The sequence below is a fragment of the Numenius arquata genome, chromosome 6, assembly GCF_964106895.1.
Source record: "Numenius arquata chromosome 6, bNumArq3.hap1.1, whole genome shotgun sequence".
Taxonomy (NCBI): Eukaryota; Metazoa; Chordata; class Aves; order Charadriiformes; family Scolopacidae; genus Numenius; species Numenius arquata.
In genome coordinates this window covers 1516083-1534203 of record NC_133581.1, presented here as the reverse complement: position 1 = coordinate 1534203, position 18121 = coordinate 1516083, and the positions used below count along the sequence as shown (strand labels likewise).

Genomic DNA, 18121 nt, shown 5'->3' with positions numbered 1-18121 from the left:
GTCCTCTTGGCCCGTGTGGCCATGCTGAGGGATGGTGCTGACGGTTTGGGTGGATGCAGGGATGCGGAACGAGTCCCCAGACAAAGGGGAGTGTTGTTTAAACCAATATTATTTACTTAGAAACGTTGCTGCAGCGGTTTCTTGGTTGAAAAGAAATCCCCTTCTTCCTGGATAAGGTTGACCTGGGAGCATTTAAAGCACATTACAAGGTGCCCTTCTGGAGCCAGGCTTCCTCAAGGCGTGTGACCTCCTGCTCGCTTGATGAGGAGCCGCTGCTTTGCCACCTTGATGCGCTTGTGACCTTCACAAGCGTGGATTGCTTTTCCTCCCATGTCACCTGCCTGTCCTGCTTTTGGCTGGAGCACTTGGGGGTGCAATGCCTGGGCAGTGGGGCTGGCCCCGACACGATCTCTGCAGCAAAGCTGTGATTTCACGCTCAGGGACATCGTTGCAGCAGCACAAAGCACCTTTTTGCTGTCCCTGGCATCAGAAAGTGCTGGTGTTTGAAGCTTAGAGAAGCATTTGGTGTGCACAAAGCTTTGTTAAACTTTCCCCATGGTGTTGGGGCCACCAGAGAATCACAGAATCCCAGAATGATAGGAGGTTGGAAGGGACCTCTGGAGATCATCTCCTCCAACCCCCTGCCAAAGCAGGTCCACCCAGAGCAGGTCCCACAGGAACGTGTCCAGGTGGGGTTTGAATGTCTCCACCAGAAGGAGACTCTGGGCAGCCTGTTCCAGGCCTTCCTCACAGGAAAGAAGTTCCTCGTCATGTTCAGATGGAACTTATGTCCAAGTTTGTGTCGGTTCCCTCTTGTCCTGTCCCTGGGCACCACTGGAAAAAGACTGGCCCCATCCTCCTGACACCCACCCTTTAAGTATTTACAGGCGTTGATCAGATCCCCCCTCAGTCGTCTCTTCTCTAGACTAAAAAGCCCCAAGTCCCTCAGCCTTTCCTCATCAGAGAGATGTTCTAGGCCCATCATCATCCTTGTAGCCCTCTGCTGTCCCCTCTCCAGCAGTTCCCTGTCCTTCTGGAACTGGGGAGCCCAGAACTGGTCCCAGTGCTCCAGCTGGGCCCTCCCCAGGGCAGAGCAGAGGGGGAGGATGACCTCTCTTGACCTGCTGGCCACGCTCTTCCTGATGCCCCCCAGGATGCCACTGGTGTTTGTGGCCACGAGGGCCCATTGCTGGCTCATGGTCATCCTGTTGTCCACCAGGACTCCCAGATCTTTTTCCTCAGAGCTGCTCTCCAGCAGGTCAGCCCCAACCTGTCCTGGTGGTGGGGGTTATTCCTCCCCAGGTGCAGCACCCTACACTTGCCCTTGTTGAATTTCGTCAGGTTTCTCTCCAGCCTCGCTGATACAAGCCTCCCTGACAGCCCTTGTCCTGCTGTGGCTCTGGCTCTGGCCTTGGCCTCTGGATGAGCCGACCTCTGTTCTTTTATTGCAGATGGTTTTGGGAGGGGGACAGCTTTTCCAGTCCCAGCAGGACCTGCTGCACCGCACCTCTCCCCTGCTGCTCTCCTACTACCTGATCAGGTGGGCGAGCCAGCGCCTGGCCTCCGATGTCCCCGTCGACACGCTGTAAGTCCCTACCCTGCCCCTTCTCTCTCTGAACAATTGTAGGTTCCCTCTAAATCCACCTGAAATGCCCTTCCTGGTATGAAAAGCCGGTGGTTGCTGTGGGAGTATCGTTCCAGGAGTCAGGTTGTGCTGGCGAGGGTTGGTTTTTTGTTTTTTTTTTGTTTCCTGCCATGTTTCGAGCTGACTCTTTGCCTTGTGCTAATTCTGCCGTGCCAGGTCTCGCTGTTCCGTGTGCTCTTGCCTTTTTTTTTTTTTGAGCAGTGGGAGTCGTTTGAGTGGAACAATGAGCGCAATTAAAGCAGGAGGCGGTTTGTTGTCTCTTGGCTGACGGGCTTTTTTTTTTCTTCTCCAGGGAATCTAATCTGCAGCATCTCTCCGTGTTGGAATTAGCAGACACCGCTGCTCTAACGCCCCATAAACTGGGTAAGGTGTCCACAGCTCATGGCTTTCTCTTATTTATGCCTCCTGCCCTCTGGGTCTCTGCCACCCGAGGGAAATCCTTCACCTGGGGAGCTAATGAAGCGCCCGGTTGAGTGACCCCGCTTTAGGTGGTGGTGTTTGTCACGCTGTCCACCAAAAAAACAACAACTAAACAAAGTCTCTCATAGCCTTGGACTCGGACCAGAGACGTGGATCTCGTTCTCAGCCTGAGGAGGATGGAAAGGCCTTGCTCAGCCAAACATTATTAATTCTGAGTCCGGGAATATCAGCCATGCTCCCCTCTGGCTCCCAGGGGCCGTGGTGGGTCAGAGCAGGTCTGTCCTGCTCGCCGTAACCTTCATCCCACAGCGAGCAGGAAGAGCAGCTCGGGGAAGTGAGAGAATGCAAAAATACTTCCCCAAAAACATACTTGTGCTTCCAAGGCTCTTTGCAATTTAAATGGGAGTGTTGCTCACAGCCACTACCTCAAGGGGGAAATTGCAGCTGGTAATTTGCTCGCGTTTTTAAGAGTCTTGCTGCAAAGACGTGCGCTTTGGGTTACAGTCTTGGGGGAGAAATGCGAGTGGGGGAGAATCTAAGGCGACTTAATTAGGAGGCTGCGTACCTTGAAGTGGTTACAGAGGGGAGGCGGTGAGAAAATATACGGGAAAGAGCCTGCTGTGACATGTCTGGGTGGCATTTTGGGACCGAGGCGCTTCAGAGGGAGCTGAGAAACTCGGTGACAAACAGGCAGCGGTGCCACATGTGAGGGGCTGTGAGATGGGGACGAATTTCCTCCGCTTGCTGCCAAGCCCGGGGCATCTGTGCTCTTTGTAAAAGCAGATCTTCAGCCTCCGAACTCTCCCTGAACGAGAGTCTCAGCTCAGGAGGCGGTTGCCTCGACGTAAATGTCAGCGCCTGAAAGCGCAATTGAAAACATCCTTTGTGTGTGCCGGGGTCGTGGGTTAGTTCTTGGCCAGCTCGTGAGGAAAGTCCTGTTCGGCCGCTGCACTTTGGGGCGGCGGGGGGGGGAAATATGTGAAACGTAAGGGAAGATAGAAAAGGAGGTGGCAGCTTGGGGAGAGGCGTTGAGAACAGTTAGCTGATGGGAGACTGGGGGCTCAGGGGGCTGGAATGAGGAGAGGAGGCATTTGAACCGAGCCAAATCAGCACTCCCTGCCCGGTAAAACCCTCGGCCTGCTGGAAAGCTCAACTAGAGAGAGAGCACAACCCTTTTTCTTTTTTTTTTTTTTTTTGTTGTTTCTTTTTCTTCTTTTTAATGTTATAATTGAGTTGTGGTTAATAAACATTGCAGCATGTGTCTCTTTGATCTCCTGCTACTCCCTCTGACTTAACCAGACAGCAAGAGAAATCCAAAACCAACAAGTTGGGAGTATTGAACCTGTTTATTGTTTTGCTTTGCCTTAATCCAGGCTGAGAGAGTTGGGGGGTTCAGCCTGGAGAAGAGAAGGCTTGGGGGAGACCTTCGAGCCCCTTCCAGTCCCTCAAGGGGCTCCAGGAAAGCTGGGGAGGGACTCTGGATGAGGGAGGGGAGCCCTAGGAGGAGGGGGGAGGGTTTGACACTGGAAGAGGGGAGATGGAGATGAGATGTGGGGAAGAACTTCTTTGCTGTGAGGGTGGTGAGAGCCTGGCCCAGGTTGCCCAGAGAAGCTGTGGCTGCCCCATCCCTGGAGGGGTTCAAGGCCAGGTTGGAGGGGGCTTGGGGCAATCTGCTCTGGTGGGAGGTGTCCCCCCATTGTGGAACTGGATGATCTTTAAGGTCCCTTCCAACCCAGACCATTCTCTGAATCTGTGATGTTTGGGCCGACGAGCACAACATGGTGCAGAGAGCCTGAGGTGCTGTGGCCCCTCTTTCTTAGTGTTTCTTTGATTTCTATTTTCAGTGTCTGGCCCACAAACGATTGTGGAGCTGTTCTTCCAGGAGGTGGCCAGGAAGCACATCATATCTCGACTCTTCTTGCAACCGAACGCCTCTTTGGCTGAAACGAGTTTGAACTGGCCCCATCTCATCACGGCAATAGTGGCTGAATTTCTGCCACTCCTGTATCCTTGGCTCTAACCCCGCTGCGAGGTGCTCGCTCTCACCAGGCTGTAACCAAGGTGGGGGGGGGGACTTTCTCTACGGCGTGGTAAATTGTGCAAGGTTGCACGGAGGCTGCGTATCACATCCCGGTCCTGAGGCTGGGAGCATCCGTGGGCCTGCGGGAGGAGGGTTGGGGCTAACAGAGGGGTTGGGGTGGGCTACAGAGCTCTTGGAAGCTGTGACTTAGTCATCTCTGCCCCCCGGCCTCACGTGGTTCCAAAATCAACATTTCCCACACCCGCATTTTGAAGACAAGTCTGAACAAGTGACTGTTGCTGGCGTTAATGGGATTTGTGGGCATTTTGAGATTTGGCAGAATCCACCCCGTTTGGGTGCACGAGAAAGGATTTGAGTTGTTTGACTTTAAGCCCCTGAGCTCTGGCAACTTGAACTTGGCGAGGGGCGACGCCGGGAGATTTGGAAGGGGAATGAGGTTTGGGCAGTTGGGGATTAGATGTACTAATGGTTTTGTTCTGATATGGACAAATCTTATTACAGAATAATAACTTGTATAAAGAGCAGTTTAATCTTCTCTCCTTTTCCCCTCCCCACAAACTGAGCACGAAAGGCACGTGCCGACTTTCCAACTGGTTCTCCGAGCCCCCTGGATTGTCCTCTTTTCCTTAACCTCGGCTCAGATGGCCCAGCAATCCTGGTTTCCTCTTCCCTGAGTGCCTGATGGGGAGCTGTCAGTACACCCAGCTGCAGGTGAGTGCTTCACTCCGGCTCCTTCGGGAGGTGAAATCAGGGGAAAAAAGAGGAGGAGGGAGTGCAGTCATCTCTTTCTTTGGCCGACGCAGGGGTGTGACGCAGCGTGAGCTCCGGGCACAGCTCCCCTGTCTCTGCTTTGGAAAATCAACCCAAAACATCATCTTTCCAGTTGCTGGAGTTTGTTCTGCTTTCCCCTAATTGCTGCTCTCTGAGCTCAGAAGCGATCTCATCTTCTCAGGCACTCTGCTCCCCTCTCTCCCTTCTGGAATTGAGGGGCTGGGAGTCTGTCCTGTAGATGAAATGGGCTGAAAGGAATGATTCTTTTGGAGAATTGTTGGAAATCTCTTTTATAACTATCACAGTTACAGCGCAGCAAACAAATTGGAAGGTAGCAAACGTCTCCCATCTTCCTCTCGTTCCCTCTAGCGTCCACCTCTGCTAAAAGAAGGGCTTTTTGCTAAATATCTCCTACCTAGAAAATCCCGCAGAGAGTTTGCCGGGGAATGATTTAAGATGGTCGTCTCGTGCATTTCCTCTTTCATCTGTTTTTCGAGAAAATCCAGGCGTAAGCGCTCAGGGTTATTCTATACCCTTTTGGTGGAGGAGTTTGGTCCCCCAAGGCTTGTCTGACAGCGTGATACCGTGTGCGGAGCTTGGTTAAATATCACAGCAAGCCTGGAACCTAATAATTCCTTAGCTGCTGATGTACCCGTAGCCTTTGCTGCAGTACCATCGCAAACACTGCCCGTGGGACCGGGGCTTCGGAAGGCTGTCTCCAACCCAGCAGCAGAAATACTGTTTCAGGAGGGCTCATCGATTTCTTAAATGTCCTACTAGTAAAAAACAATGTAGGAAACATCCATCCTCTTTCCATCTCTGGCTGCGCTCCTAAAATCTTGGTAGCAGCGAGTGAACTCCTTTTTTTCTCCTCCCCCCCCCCCCCCCCCCCCCCCCGCCCCGATGTTTGCATAAAACACTGTATTTCAGACCAGTGTTTCTCTCCACCTGCTCTTCGGGGCCGCGGTAGCTGTAGCTGCTTGTGCTTCGGTTCTGAACTGCATGATTTCTTCTCTGCAGAGCCGTGTGAGACGGTTCGTTCCCCAGCTGACGGCAGTCCTCGAGGCACGCAGGGCTGGGCAGGCTGTTATTAGCGAGATGGTTGGTTTTTTTCTTTCCCTGCACTGAGCAGAACCTTTTATTCTCACAGTCCCTCACACCTGGGGGCTGAATTGCTTTCTTTTATCTCCGCGTTGCCACAGAGAAGAATGTCAAATCTGCAGAGAGCTTTTGAGGCAGGAAATGCCAGGACGGTTTTGGGCAGCGTCGTTCTTCCTCCTGGCATATGTGGGCTCTGGTGGCGCGAGCACGCTCTGAATTTCCTTTGCGTCGCTTTCGCCTGGCTTCCTCCCGCCTGAGGAGATGGGAAGAGGCTTCTTATCTCTGCGGGAATGGGCTCTTCCTCCTCCTCCTCCTTGCTACCTTCTGTTACGCTTCGTGATCCCATTCGGTCACGTAAACTTGGATTAAGCGCCTTGACCTCGAGGAGCTAACACCAGATTTGCTGTCAGCGTGAGCAGGGTGACCCAAATAGAGGGTGGAGATACAAGGAAGCGCCCAGCGAGTCGCAGGCCGGTGCGGAGAAGGGCTAGTGACCAAAGCACTGGCCTGGGATGAAGGCCAAACCTCTCCTTGGTGCTTATCCTGCCCGACAAGCTGCTGAGCGAGCCTTGGGGTGGGATTGATCGGTTGTAGCCGGCTAATCTGGGCAGTGAAGCCAGGCTCAGAGGACGCGTTGCCACGTGGCTCGTAGTGGACCCGTGGCTGGGGCAGGCAAGGTGCAAAGATGCAGGTTTGGCCGGTGGGACCTTGGCTTTACCGCCTGGTCTGCATTCTCCTCCTTCCCTGCTGAGTCCCAGGGCCCTGCCGGTGGGACATCTCTGCTTTTCCAAGTAGGAAGAGCCCAAGCCACTCTCCCAGCCACGAGGGACGCAAGCTTTTGAGTTTCCATCGTGCCTCGTAGCTGCTGCTTGATCGGCGATGGCACTTTGCAGCCCTTATATTGTCCTGATGGAGCAGGCACAGGGCCAGGTTGTGTCGTATCGCCCTGGCCAGCGTCCGTGTGGTGTCTTTATTTGTGGTGTGGCCTTGGTGCCACCAGCACTGTAGAATTGCTGTAATCCATGGTCTTCCTTGGCTGCTTTCCCTCTTCTGCCCAAATAATGCTCTTCTCACCCCTGTTTTGCCTGTTCTCCCGCTGCCTTCACACGATCGTGCTCCTGTTCAGGCTCCGTATGCACCAGGGTGACGTTCCCTCCGCAATTCCCACCAGCAGGACCACAGTGGTCATAGAGAGCATCGTGTCTGATTTTTTGGGGATGTTGGGTGCTGTTTCTGGGGTGCTCTGTACAGACACTGGAGCTATTTGGAGCAGGTGGTTTCCTGGGAGCACATGGGGAATGCACCAAGGGAACTTCACGGCTGGGGAATCCAGCTGTTGAGCCGGAGGAGTGGGATTTGTGTCGGCACTGCAGCTAAAGGGGCCACCAAAATAGCATTTTGGTGTTAGAGACCAAACTCTTCCTCTGGAACTGGGTGCCTGCGGGTCACCAGCGAGTGCTGGCCTGAATCCAAACTCCTCTTCCTCCTTTCCTGTAGGAATACATCCGCCTGCTGCAGCCCTGGTGCCATGTCAACATGGGCTCCTGCTCCTTCATGATGGGCCGGTGCTACCTCGTCATGGGTGAGGGACACAAGGTAAGTTCCTCGACTTCCAACGGGATCTGGGACCTCTTTTCCTTGGGAGGGTGGAAGCACAAAGGTAGCTCCAGCCTTATTTCTGCTGTGCGAGTCGGGAAACTTCCATCTTGAGCTCTGCTTCCGAAGAACAGGATTGGAGTAGGACAGTGGGATGTGCTTCTGGGGAAGTTCTCGTGAGCTTGGGGCCATCAGGTCTCGGCTCCCAGAGCTCGAAGGGGCAGCACTGTCCTGTCACTAGTATGACAGGCTGGGAGCGAGCACACAAGCTGCTTTCTGGTCTGCTTCTAGGCTTTGGACTCTTTCTGCCAAGCCGCCTCGGAGGTGGGAAGAGAAGAGTTCTTGGACAGGCTGATCCAACCCGAGGAGGGGGAGATGGTCTCCTCTCCACGCCTGCAGTACTACAACAAGGTACGGCTGAGCCGGCCCAGCTTACACCATCCTGACCCAGTAAATCGGCACCAAATCCTTCCACGCACACATTGCCGGGAGAGAAAATTCCTGCTTCATCCCCAGCTTTTGGGCAAATGACTCGAGACTCGGAGAACATACTTTTTTGGGGGAGGTGAAACCTCGGCGTGGTCTGTTCACTTCCCTTGAGGGGTGGTGCCAAGGTGACTGCGGCGCGTGAAAGCTGGGTACTTTCCACCTCTCTGTCTCTGAAGAGCAGAGGACTTTGTTATCCAGCAGGAAAAGGCAGGGTGAGATCCAGGCAGAAGCCAGACACGTCCAGGCGGGATGCAGGGTGCTGCTTAAGGGGAAGGTTATTAAGCTTTGAGGCAAATTAAAGCTGATGTCTTTAAATTGAGATAGGATCTTTCTTCTTGCGTAATGCTGTAATTCAGACAGGCTGCGAGCTTGGACCTGGGTTCAGCCTAAGGGAATTCCCTGATGTTAAAATCCGGAAAACACAAGGATTGTCAGGTGCCCTTGGAGAGGGAATGTCTCTCCCTAACACAACTGCGTGTGTGCTTGGGGACAGAATCGTTTACCTCTGTCGCAAAGTGAAAATGTTTCAGAAAACTCACGCGTGCAGGGATGAATCCTCCAGGATTCATAGCCTGGGCCTATTGCGCTGGGGTTTGGTTCAGACCTCTGCGACTCACCAAAACCTTCCCGTTTTCAGTCTAATTGCTTAGAAACGCCAGCAAAAATCTTCAGACTGCTCTTATGGTTCTAGGGGCAGGAGAAGCTCTTAAAAAAACAAACAATAAACACCCTCCCCAACCCGACCCGTTCTTTGGCACCGCTGCAGCCGGTGCTAGAGCGTTGTCTTCTCCAGGTTCTGCGCCTGCTGGACATGGTGGGGTTACCGGAGCTGGTCATCCAGTTGGCTACCTTGGCTATCATGGAATCGGCCGATGACTGGAGAAGCCAGGTATGGGTCACTTCTGCATCAAGGTGTTTCTTCAGGGAGCTTAGAGGGGAGGTTTTTGGAGTTGTATAACTCCAACCATGCCGGTTTGTGCTCTTTGGTGTTTCCAGGCTACTTTGAGGACTTGCATCTTCAAACACCACTTGGATTTAGGACACAACAGCGAAGCATATGTGGCCTTAACCCAAAACCCAGATCCCAGCAGGTAGGTGACAGTGACAGCTTTGTGCCTTTACCCTCCCTTGTCTCGGAGGTCCGTGCGCCGATTCCTCTGTCGAACTGAAAGGATGATGATGTTTTAGGGCAGGACGTGGCTGCTGCGTTGAGAGGGGATGTTTTAAGCTTGTGTAAAGGTGTGTTTATAAAAGGTATATTTCATTTTTGTAAGAACAGCTGGGACCAGCACGAGCTCAAAGGAGGAAACTGGTGGGGGGGGGGGAAAGGCTGATTAAAGGAAGAGCCAAAAGCTGAAGCTTCGCGTGCGGCTTTGTACCTTGAAAAGCTTTAGGAGTCCAGTCAGTTTAATTTAATAAAGAAAAGACTCAGAGTTGAATTTTTGGCTTGAACACCATCTGGGAAGTGAACTGGGTAGAGGAAGCTTCCCTCCAGCGGTGGAGGATGTGATGAGCTGGAATGGACGCTCGGAGGAGAAATAAGAATGTGTTTTAATTGAGAATGAAGAAAATCTTACTAACCAGGGCTGGGGGGGCAGGGGTAGACTTCCCTCCCGAGGGACCTTCACAGAGGATCTCTGCGGGCAGGATCTCTATTTCCAGCGCCGGAGAAATCTGAAGGGACTTCTTGGTTGCAAGCCAGAAAATAAAACCCTCGGGAGGCTGTCACAAAGCGGCGTGTTCCAGGTTGTGCTTCTCTCCCTCTCTCTCTCTCTCGGCAGGCAGCTGGACTGTCTGCGCCAGCTAGTGGTGGTTCTCTGCGAGCGGTCCCAGCTCCAGGACCTGGTGGAATTCCCTTACATCAACCTCCATAACGAGGTAACCCTCCCTAATGAGGTGACCTTCCATAACGAGGTCACCGGCCTGCGCTGGGAGGAAGCGGGGGCACAAACGCTGCCTTTAAAGGGTTTATCCACCCATTTTTTTGAGCCTCTTGCGTGCCGCAGGTCGTGGGGATCATCGAATCTCACGCTCGAGCGGTGGACCTGATGACCCACAATTACTACGAGCTGCTCTACGCTTTCCACATCTACCGCCACAACTACCGCAAGGGTAAAGCTCCTTATTACCCGCTCGTTTGCCTGCGAGGGATCTCCGGGCTCTTGGCTGATGTGTTCCCCCTTTTCTCACAGCTGGAACGGTGATGTTTGAGTACGGCATGCGCCTGGGCCGGGAGGTGCGGACGCTCCGAGGGCTCCAAAAACAGGGAAACTGTTTCCTGGCTGCTATTAACTGCTTACGGTTGATCCGCCCGGAGTACGCCTGGATAGTGCAGCCGGCGTCGGGGGCCGTGGTAGGAAACATGGAGCTTTACTACGAGCTACCGACTGCTGGGGGGACACTTATGTTTGGGAAAGAGCTTCCAAAACTCTTCCCAGTGGGATGAACAGAGGCGTTGGCCACTTTAGTTTGTCTCCCTCATCTTCTTGCCCAGTGGAGATATCGGTTCTTTCCATCCCTTTTGTCTCCTTGCCCCTTTTTGGGGCAGGGTGGAAGCAGGACAACTTTAGGGAGGGGACGTGGTTAATGTATCACCTTTTGAAGCCGGAGAAAATCTTTCTGGGGAGTCTGAGCAGCCCGAATATCAGTCGAAAGGGGAATTACTGTAACACGGTTTGTGTTTCAAATCAGTTTGCGGGGAGGTAGTGACCGTAGCCCCGTCGGCTAATGCCATGCCATGCCACGTTTCCGATAGCCAGAGATAAGCGTAACCTGAACTGCCAAGGGGTTGTGTGGCTTTTCCCGATTCCAATCAAGGCTTGAAACGGAGTTTCAAGTGCTGGGGCTGTATCGAATTGAGGCATAAACTCTCTTTCTGCTTTTTCCTGCAAGTATGAACGCCCCGGAGCGTCCCCGAAGAGGAGCCACGATGGGGAGTGCATGGCTGTTCCCAGTAAGTGCCCAGTCCTGGTGTTTCCTCTTGTCAAAGAGCAGCCTCCCTGAGGCTGGGAGAGGGCTGATGGCAGCTCCCTCCTCTGTCACATCAATAATTTGGGGGATTTTAAGGTAATTAACTCTCCCAGTGTTAGCGTCACAATATGCTCTAACAGCTCATCCCCAAGGAGCTTCTCTGCACACTCCTCTGCGCTTTGGTGACTTGTCAGCGCTTTTGCTTTCAGTGGAAATAATTTGTAACTTCAAGAAAAAGCTAGGAAAAAAAAAAAAAAGCCTTTGTGAGACAATTTCTAGTTGTTCAAGGCTTTTGTTGATTGTGCTCTCGGAAACCCTGCTGACGTAGAGAGTCTCTGCTGGTGAGGTCTCCGCTCTGTGTCTGCCAATGCGCAGGGGTCCGGTTAGACTCATAATCCTCGGTGTTACAGTAGGGAAAAATTAAGGTCAGGTATTTTTAAAACAATTATTTCTGGCTGAGCTCCTCTGTAGCATATGCCTGGCAGCAGCTCTTCCCAAACCTGAGATCACATCTCTAATAGAGGAGGAACGGGAGGGTTGTAGCAAGGAAGGGGCAGCAAAACCTGACCCCTCCTTTGGCGCTTTCTGCGATATGACTCCTCTTGGGCTGGCAGAGGGGTGTGGATATTTCCCACGATGCCAGAGGAGCCCCTTTTAAAATGCTGAGAGCCCCCTTTTCGTGTCCCATCTGTCGCAGCAACTCGCCAAATCGAGATCCTGGAGCTGGAGGATCTGGAGCGGGAGTGCGTCTTGGCCCGGATCCGCCTGACGCTGGTGCAGCACGACCTGTCAACAGCGGCCGTGGCAGGTAAGAGGGGCCACGGTGCAGCCCCATGTCCTTTCCCCTGAGCTTTGTGCTAATTACAGCGCTCTCAGTCGTAGCTCAGGTGAGGAAGCAGCGATTTTGTTCCCAGAGGCAAAACCAGGAGCCGGCAGGGACCATTCAGTTTGCCTCCCTGGGCGGGAAATCTTGCCACAAGTTCAGCAGCCTCTGGAGAGGCAGATTTGTCGTCTCCAGTTTTAAGTTTTCCACCTTTTTTTGGCTTTGCTCATGAGCTGGGACGGAAAGGTGTCTTTTTGTCTGGCTGGAAATTGCCCTCGGATGAAGTAGAGTTAGAAAACCCTAGAAAGAAAACACTTGATGCAAGACTAATTATTGTCCTGGACGATCCTGCTTCACGGCACGGTGTTAGTTTATCAAAGTTGTTCCTTCTCAGGGAACAGAAAGCTACAACTCTCCCACCCTGACGACGTAAAATATGTTCTGCCACTCTCTGGTACGAATTATGCAACTTGCACACATTTTTTCCCCTTTTAAGTATGAGGAGGAGGTGACTTCCCAGTAAGGGATTGTGGGAGAAGAATGGAAGAGCTGGTTTGAGGGCGAAGTGGAGATGCAGGGAGCCGAGTGCCGTGGTTTCATCTCCCCTCCTGCCTGCGCTGGCAGAGCTGGTGCCTTGGTCACTTGGATACAGGCCTGTTGTGGCAGTGACAAGGCTGTCCCCTCCCCGCTTCCCTGCACAGCGGCAGCATTTGGCTATGAGCCGTGTCCCTCTCCAGTTTGGTGGGTCCCTCCAGGGATGGGTCCTGGGCTCCTGAGATGCTCCCAAGGCCAAGAAAGCCTCAAGCTGTGCCACGAGAAGCGCTGCTGCGGGGTGTTTTACACTGGGCCATTAGCATTGCGTGGGGTTAGACCCCAGTAAGCACTGGGATGCAACTTGGGGAGACTCTTACCTGATCCTCTCCCTGCAGGCAACTCTACACCCGAGGAAACGGTTGCTCTCCTGGTCCGGGCCGGTCTCTTCGACACCGCCGTCACCCTGTGCCAAACTTTCAAGCTGCCCTTGACACCCATCTTTGAGGGACTCACTTTCAAGTACGTACAAGCTTCTCCTGCCACCCCAGGGGATACGTGGCAGGCGAGAGACACACTGCGTGATGCTCCCCAGGGCACAGCTTGCAGCTCCCCGGGGTCAGGAGCCAGCGCTGTCCTGAGCTGGCTGCTTGCCGTGGCTGCTGGCTTAGAGTTTTTGAGGTAGAATTTGCCCTTCACGCCTGATAATGAAAAATAATGGAGCCTTGCTGAGCAGGTGGGGATCGGGGAGAGGTTTCTCCCTGGTCTCAGGGGAGAGAGCTGGCAATCTGAATCATAGAATCACAGAATGGTTTGGATTGGAAGGGGCCTTAAAGCCCATCCAATGCCACCCCCTGCCCTGGGCAGGGACACCTCCCACCAGACCAGGTTATTCCCTGAGCCCCCTCCAACCTGGCCTTGAACCCCTCCAGGGATGGGGCAGCCACAGCTTCTCTGGGCAACCTGGGCCAGGCTCTCACCACCCTCACAGCAAAGAAGTTCTTCCCCACATCTCATCTCAATCTCCCCTCTTCCAGTGTCAAACCCTTCCCCCTCCTCCTAGGGCTCCTCTCCCTCATCCAGAGTCCCTCCCCAGCTTTCCTGGAGCCCCTTGAGGGACTGGAAGGGGCTCTAAGGTCTCCCCGGAGCCTTCTCTTCTCCAGGCTGAACCACCCCAACTCTCTGAGCCTGTCCTCCCAGCAGAGGGGCTCCAGCCCTCCCAGCATCTCCGTGGCACCCGGATCATCATCTGGAGCCCTTTCTGGTGGGCTGGCTCCTGGCATGCTCCTGCTGATTGCCCAGTGAGCTGCTTACAGAAGATTTGTTCAAGCTGTTGAGCGGTTGACAGAGCCCTTGCTCTTCTGCCTGATCTCTGTGTTTGCCGTTTGCTCTCATCCCTCATCTCCGACCCCAGGATTCCTCTTCTCCTGTGCCTCTCACGCTTCCAGAAGATCCGTTGTGCCTCCAGAGTTAAGGAGCTGTTCCTTGCCAACACCAGAGTCATTTTTAATTCCTCTGTGGCACTTGGAGCAGCTCAGAAATCACTCTAAACCCTTCTTTCCTTCCAAGCCAGCTGATTTTGTAGCTGTCGCTTGGGAATAGGCTTTTGAGGTGTGGCTTTTGATGCCGGCAGCTGTGAGGAGGCAGAATCCCAGAATGCTATGGGGTTGGAAGGGACCTCTGGAGATCATCTCCTCCAACCCCCTGCCAGAGCAGGTCCACCCGGAGCAGGTCCCACAGGAACGTGTCCAGGTGGGGTTTGGAATGTCTCCAGAGAAGGAGACTCCACCACCTCTCTAGGCAGCCTGTTTCAGGGCTCTGCCACCCTCACAGGAAAGAAGTTCCTCGTCATGTTCAGATGGAACTTCTTATGTCCAAGTTTGTGTCGGTTCCCTCTTGTCCTGTCCCTGGGCACCACTGGAAAAAGACTGGCCCCATCCTCCTGACACCCACCCTTTAAGTATTTACAGGCGTTGATCAGATCCCCCCTCAGTCTTCTCTTCTCCAGACTAAAAAGCCCCAAGTCCCTCAGCCTTTCCTCATCAGAGAGATGCTCCAGGCCCCTCATCATCTTTGTAGCCCTCTGCTGTCCCCTCTCCAGCAGTTCCCTGTCCTTCTGGAACTGGGGAGCCCAGAACTGGTCCCAGTGCTCCAGCTGGGGCCTCCCCAGGGCAGAGCAGAGGGGGAGGATGACCTCTCTTGACCTGCTGGCCACGCTCTTCCTGATCCCCCCCAGGATGCCATTGGCCTTCTTGGCCACAAGGGCACATTGCTGGCTCATGGTTGCTGCAGAAGACACCCCACCTTTTGCTGTGCTCTGTCCCGCAGGTGCATCAAGCTGCAGCTGGGAGGGGAGGCGGCGCAGGCGGAGGCCTGGGACTGGCTGGCAGCAAACCAGCTCTCCGCACTGGTCACCACCAAGGAGTCCAGGTAGGTCCTTGTCTGGGGTAGGCGGGGGGAGAAGAGCAGAGCTGCTTTTTATCAGGGGGTCATTTTTTGGGGGGGGGAAAAAGCCTCGCAGAGGGTCACAAACCCGTAAAACCCACTTTAGAGGACTGGGAAATGGGGAGAGCTGCTCTTCCCCGCTGTCCCCAGCCTGTTTTGCTGGGCTTTGGGCACAACACCTTGAACCTGGGCACTGTGACGTGTCCCCTGGAGCACACGGTGGCCCCGCAGAGAGCGGCAGGGGCTGCTGGCACCAGTTTCCCAGGGGAATTCTTGGCCTTGCAGCGCCACAGATGAAGCCTGGCGGCTGCTGTCGTCCTATTTGGAGCGTTACCCGTCCCAGAACAGCCTGTACCATCGCTGCGTCATCAACAAGCTCCTGGCGCACGGGATACCTCTGCCCAACTGGCTCATTAACAGCTACAAGGTGAGAAGAGGGGGAGGGAGTCACCCCCTCGGCCCCCGCTGTCCCCAAGCTGCCAGATCACCTTGGCTTCTGCTGCGGTCTGAGAAAACCCACAACAATTTATTGTCATTTAGACAATTATTCTATATGAGCCCTCCCCACCCGGGAAGGGGAATTGGGGAATAACAAGGAAACATGAGGGTTGAAATATAAATAGATTTAATAGGATAAGACTAAATAATTGCTAGAGAGCAGCCCTGAGGAGAAGGACTTGGGGGTGTTGGTGGATGAGAAGCTCAACACGAGCCGGCAACGTGCGCTGGCAGCCCAGAAAGCCAACCCCATCCTGGGCTGCATCAAGAGAAGTGTGGCCAGCAGGTCACGGGAGGTGATTCTACCCCTCTGCTCTGTGCTCGTGAGACCCCACCTGGAACACCGTGTCCAGCTTTGGAGTCCTCAACACAGGAAGGACATGGACCTGTTGGAACGGGTCCAGCAGAGGGCCACGAAGATGATCAGAGGGATGGAGCACCTCCCCTGTGAAGACAGGCTGAGAGAGCTGGGGTTGTTCAGCCTGGAGAAGAGAAGGCTCCGGGGAGACCTCACAGCAGCCTTCCAATATCTGAAGGGAGCTACGGGAGAGCCGGAGAGGGACTCTCTGTCGGGAAATGTAGTGACAGGACAAGGGGTAATGGTTTTAAATTGGAAGAGGGGAGATTTAGATTAGATATTAGGAGGAAATTCTTTCCTGTGAGGGTGGTGAGGCACTGGAACAGGTTGCCCAGGGAAGTTGTGGCTGCCCCATCCCTGGAAGTGTTCAAGGCCAGGCTGGATGGGGCTTTGAGCAACCTGCTCTAGTGGAGGTGTCCCTGCCCAGGGCAGGGGGGTTGGAACTCCATGATCTTTAAGGTCCCTTCCAACTCTAACCATTCTATGATTCTAATTAACATTAATAACACTAAAGACCCAATATTGATCCCGATACCGATATAAAATACACCAGGACTGTCCCCACCCCATCCCAGGAAGCTGATCCCTCCTGGCAGGGACAGCCGGTGTGGGACCCTGCCAGCGCTGCAGCTTCGGGAGGAAGGGAAGGGCTCAGGGCTCCGGCACCGGGGCGAGGAGTTCTCTGGACCCACCTCCATCAAGGGAGAGAGAGAACTCCTCAGCAAACTTCCTAATTTCTATTGAATGTGTCGTTCGTGGTATGAAATAACTCCATTGGCTCAAGTGCCCGGGTCTTGTTCCTCCCTGTCCCCGCACCTGGTGAGCTCCAAAACACCGAGACCTTGAATCCCGCACCCCGGAGCTTCACCAGTATTTTCACCAATTCAGACCTTAAGGTCTTCCAAAGGTGGAGTTCTCCCCCCAGCCTTAGAAGAGAAATTAGTCCTGCATCGCTCAACCTGGAACAGCTTCCACAGGCACCTCCTCGTCACATGCTTTCCCCGCCCCCGTCCCATCCTTCCCATTCCCAGCTCCGGGAATCCCTGCTGGGTTCTTTGTGCCTGTTACTGGGGTTTAGAGCAGGTTCCTCTTGGCGTCGCGGTGGCTCCTGGCTTGTCCCCAGCCCCTTTTTTGCTTGCAGAAAGTGGACGCCGCTGAGCTGCTGCGTCTCTATCTGAATTACGACCTGCTGGAGGAGGCGGTGGACCTGGTCCTGGAGTACGTGGATGCTGTGCTGGGCAAAGGCCACCAGTATTTTGGGATCGAGGTGAGCTCCTGGGATGGGGCAGGGACCGTTCCTGAGGGCAGATCCCACCTGGGGTTCGGGTATTGTGTCCCCAACTTGGGTGATGGCACTTCCAGGAGAAATGGGTGTGGGTAACCCACCCTAGAGGGGAGCAGACCCCTTAGTGGGACCAGTAGGACGAGCAGATGATGGGATATGGCGGTTGGGGGGGTTCTTCCTTGCGGTGGCCGTGGGCAGGAGGGTTCCCACACCCCACACGAGGGTTCTTCTCCCCTCCAGTTCCCGCTCTCCGCCACGGCCCCCATGGTGTGGCTGCCCTACACCGCCATCGACCAGCTGCTCCAGGCGCTGCGGGAGAGCACCACCAACCATCACAACGTCGTGGTAGGTCCCATCACAACATCACCCTAAGGAAAAGGGGCTGAGGGGAGGGTTCAGGGGGTGACCGGGAGCCCAAGTCCGGGACTTGGGGGTGACCCCAAGGTGCCGGAGGAGAGTGGGAACGGGGTGGGATGGGATGTGGAAGCAACTCGTCTCTTGACACCCACTCTGCCCCTCGCTCAGCTCTATCAGAAGCTGCATGAGAAGATGGAAGACTACCAGCAGAAGGTCAGTGTGGCCACCCGGGATCGCCTCTACCGCCGCAACTAGCCCTGTTGGCCACCATCGTCCACCGTCCCAGGACAGCGCTGGCTCCAGGTGATGTCCCCAAGAGCCACCACCGTCCCACCCCATGCTGGCTCGGCCCTTGGTGCTGTTTTTACTCATTTTTTTTGTTTTTTTTGAGGAGGGGGGAGGTGGGAGTGGCACCTTCAGCGTGTCACCTCCCTGTCCCCTCTGGGGGCGCATGATGGGTGACGAGCAGAGCTCTGGGGTGTCACCAGGGGGGGAGGGAAGGGGGGGGTCCCTCGCTCTCGTTCTGTACCATACGCGGCAGCTTTTGGCGTTTCTTTTTATTTATTGTTGTGGTTTTTTTGGATGAACTTTAATAAAATCAAAGCGTTATTAGAGGTCTGTCTCGGCATGGAGGGTGCTGCCCCCCAGGGGGGTGGGACTAGGGGGGGTTGGAGGGTGAAGCACCCACAGCCCTTTTTGTGTAGGGGACTCTAGAGGGCCCTGCTATAGGGTTGAGGGGCAGCACGGTGCTATAGGATTGAGCTATAGCCCCCCCTCTACGTGTGCCCTAT

The 18121-nt window shown here is 54.4% G+C and overlaps 1 protein-coding gene across 1 annotated transcript in view; it reads left to right on the top strand.

Moving 5' to 3' along the window:
- Positions 1-17937, top strand: part of NUP160 (nucleoporin 160) — a 31600-nt gene extending 13663 nt beyond the window's left edge. Inside the window, exons 17-35 of the mRNA XM_074149205.1 lie at positions 1452-1585; positions 1938-2008; positions 3910-4069; positions 4748-4817; positions 7476-7574; positions 7866-7985; positions 8857-8952; positions 9060-9154; positions 9845-9941; positions 10070-10175; positions 10256-10416; positions 10956-11016; positions 11731-11841; positions 12786-12909; positions 14716-14817; positions 15118-15259; positions 16830-16955; positions 17214-17318; positions 17499-17937. Of these exons, the coding sequence (XP_074005306.1) occupies positions 1452-1585; positions 1938-2008; positions 3910-4069; positions 4748-4817; positions 7476-7574; positions 7866-7985; positions 8857-8952; positions 9060-9154; positions 9845-9941; positions 10070-10175; positions 10256-10416; positions 10956-11016; positions 11731-11841; positions 12786-12909; positions 14716-14817; positions 15118-15259; positions 16830-16955; positions 17214-17318; positions 17499-17585 (2067 nt within the window). The 3' untranslated portion in view covers positions 17586-17937. The remainder of the gene's footprint in view (positions 1-1451; positions 1586-1937; positions 2009-3909; positions 4070-4747; positions 4818-7475; positions 7575-7865; positions 7986-8856; positions 8953-9059; positions 9155-9844; positions 9942-10069; positions 10176-10255; positions 10417-10955; positions 11017-11730; positions 11842-12785; positions 12910-14715; positions 14818-15117; positions 15260-16829; positions 16956-17213; positions 17319-17498) is intronic.
- Positions 17938-18121: the final 184 nt, after the last annotated feature.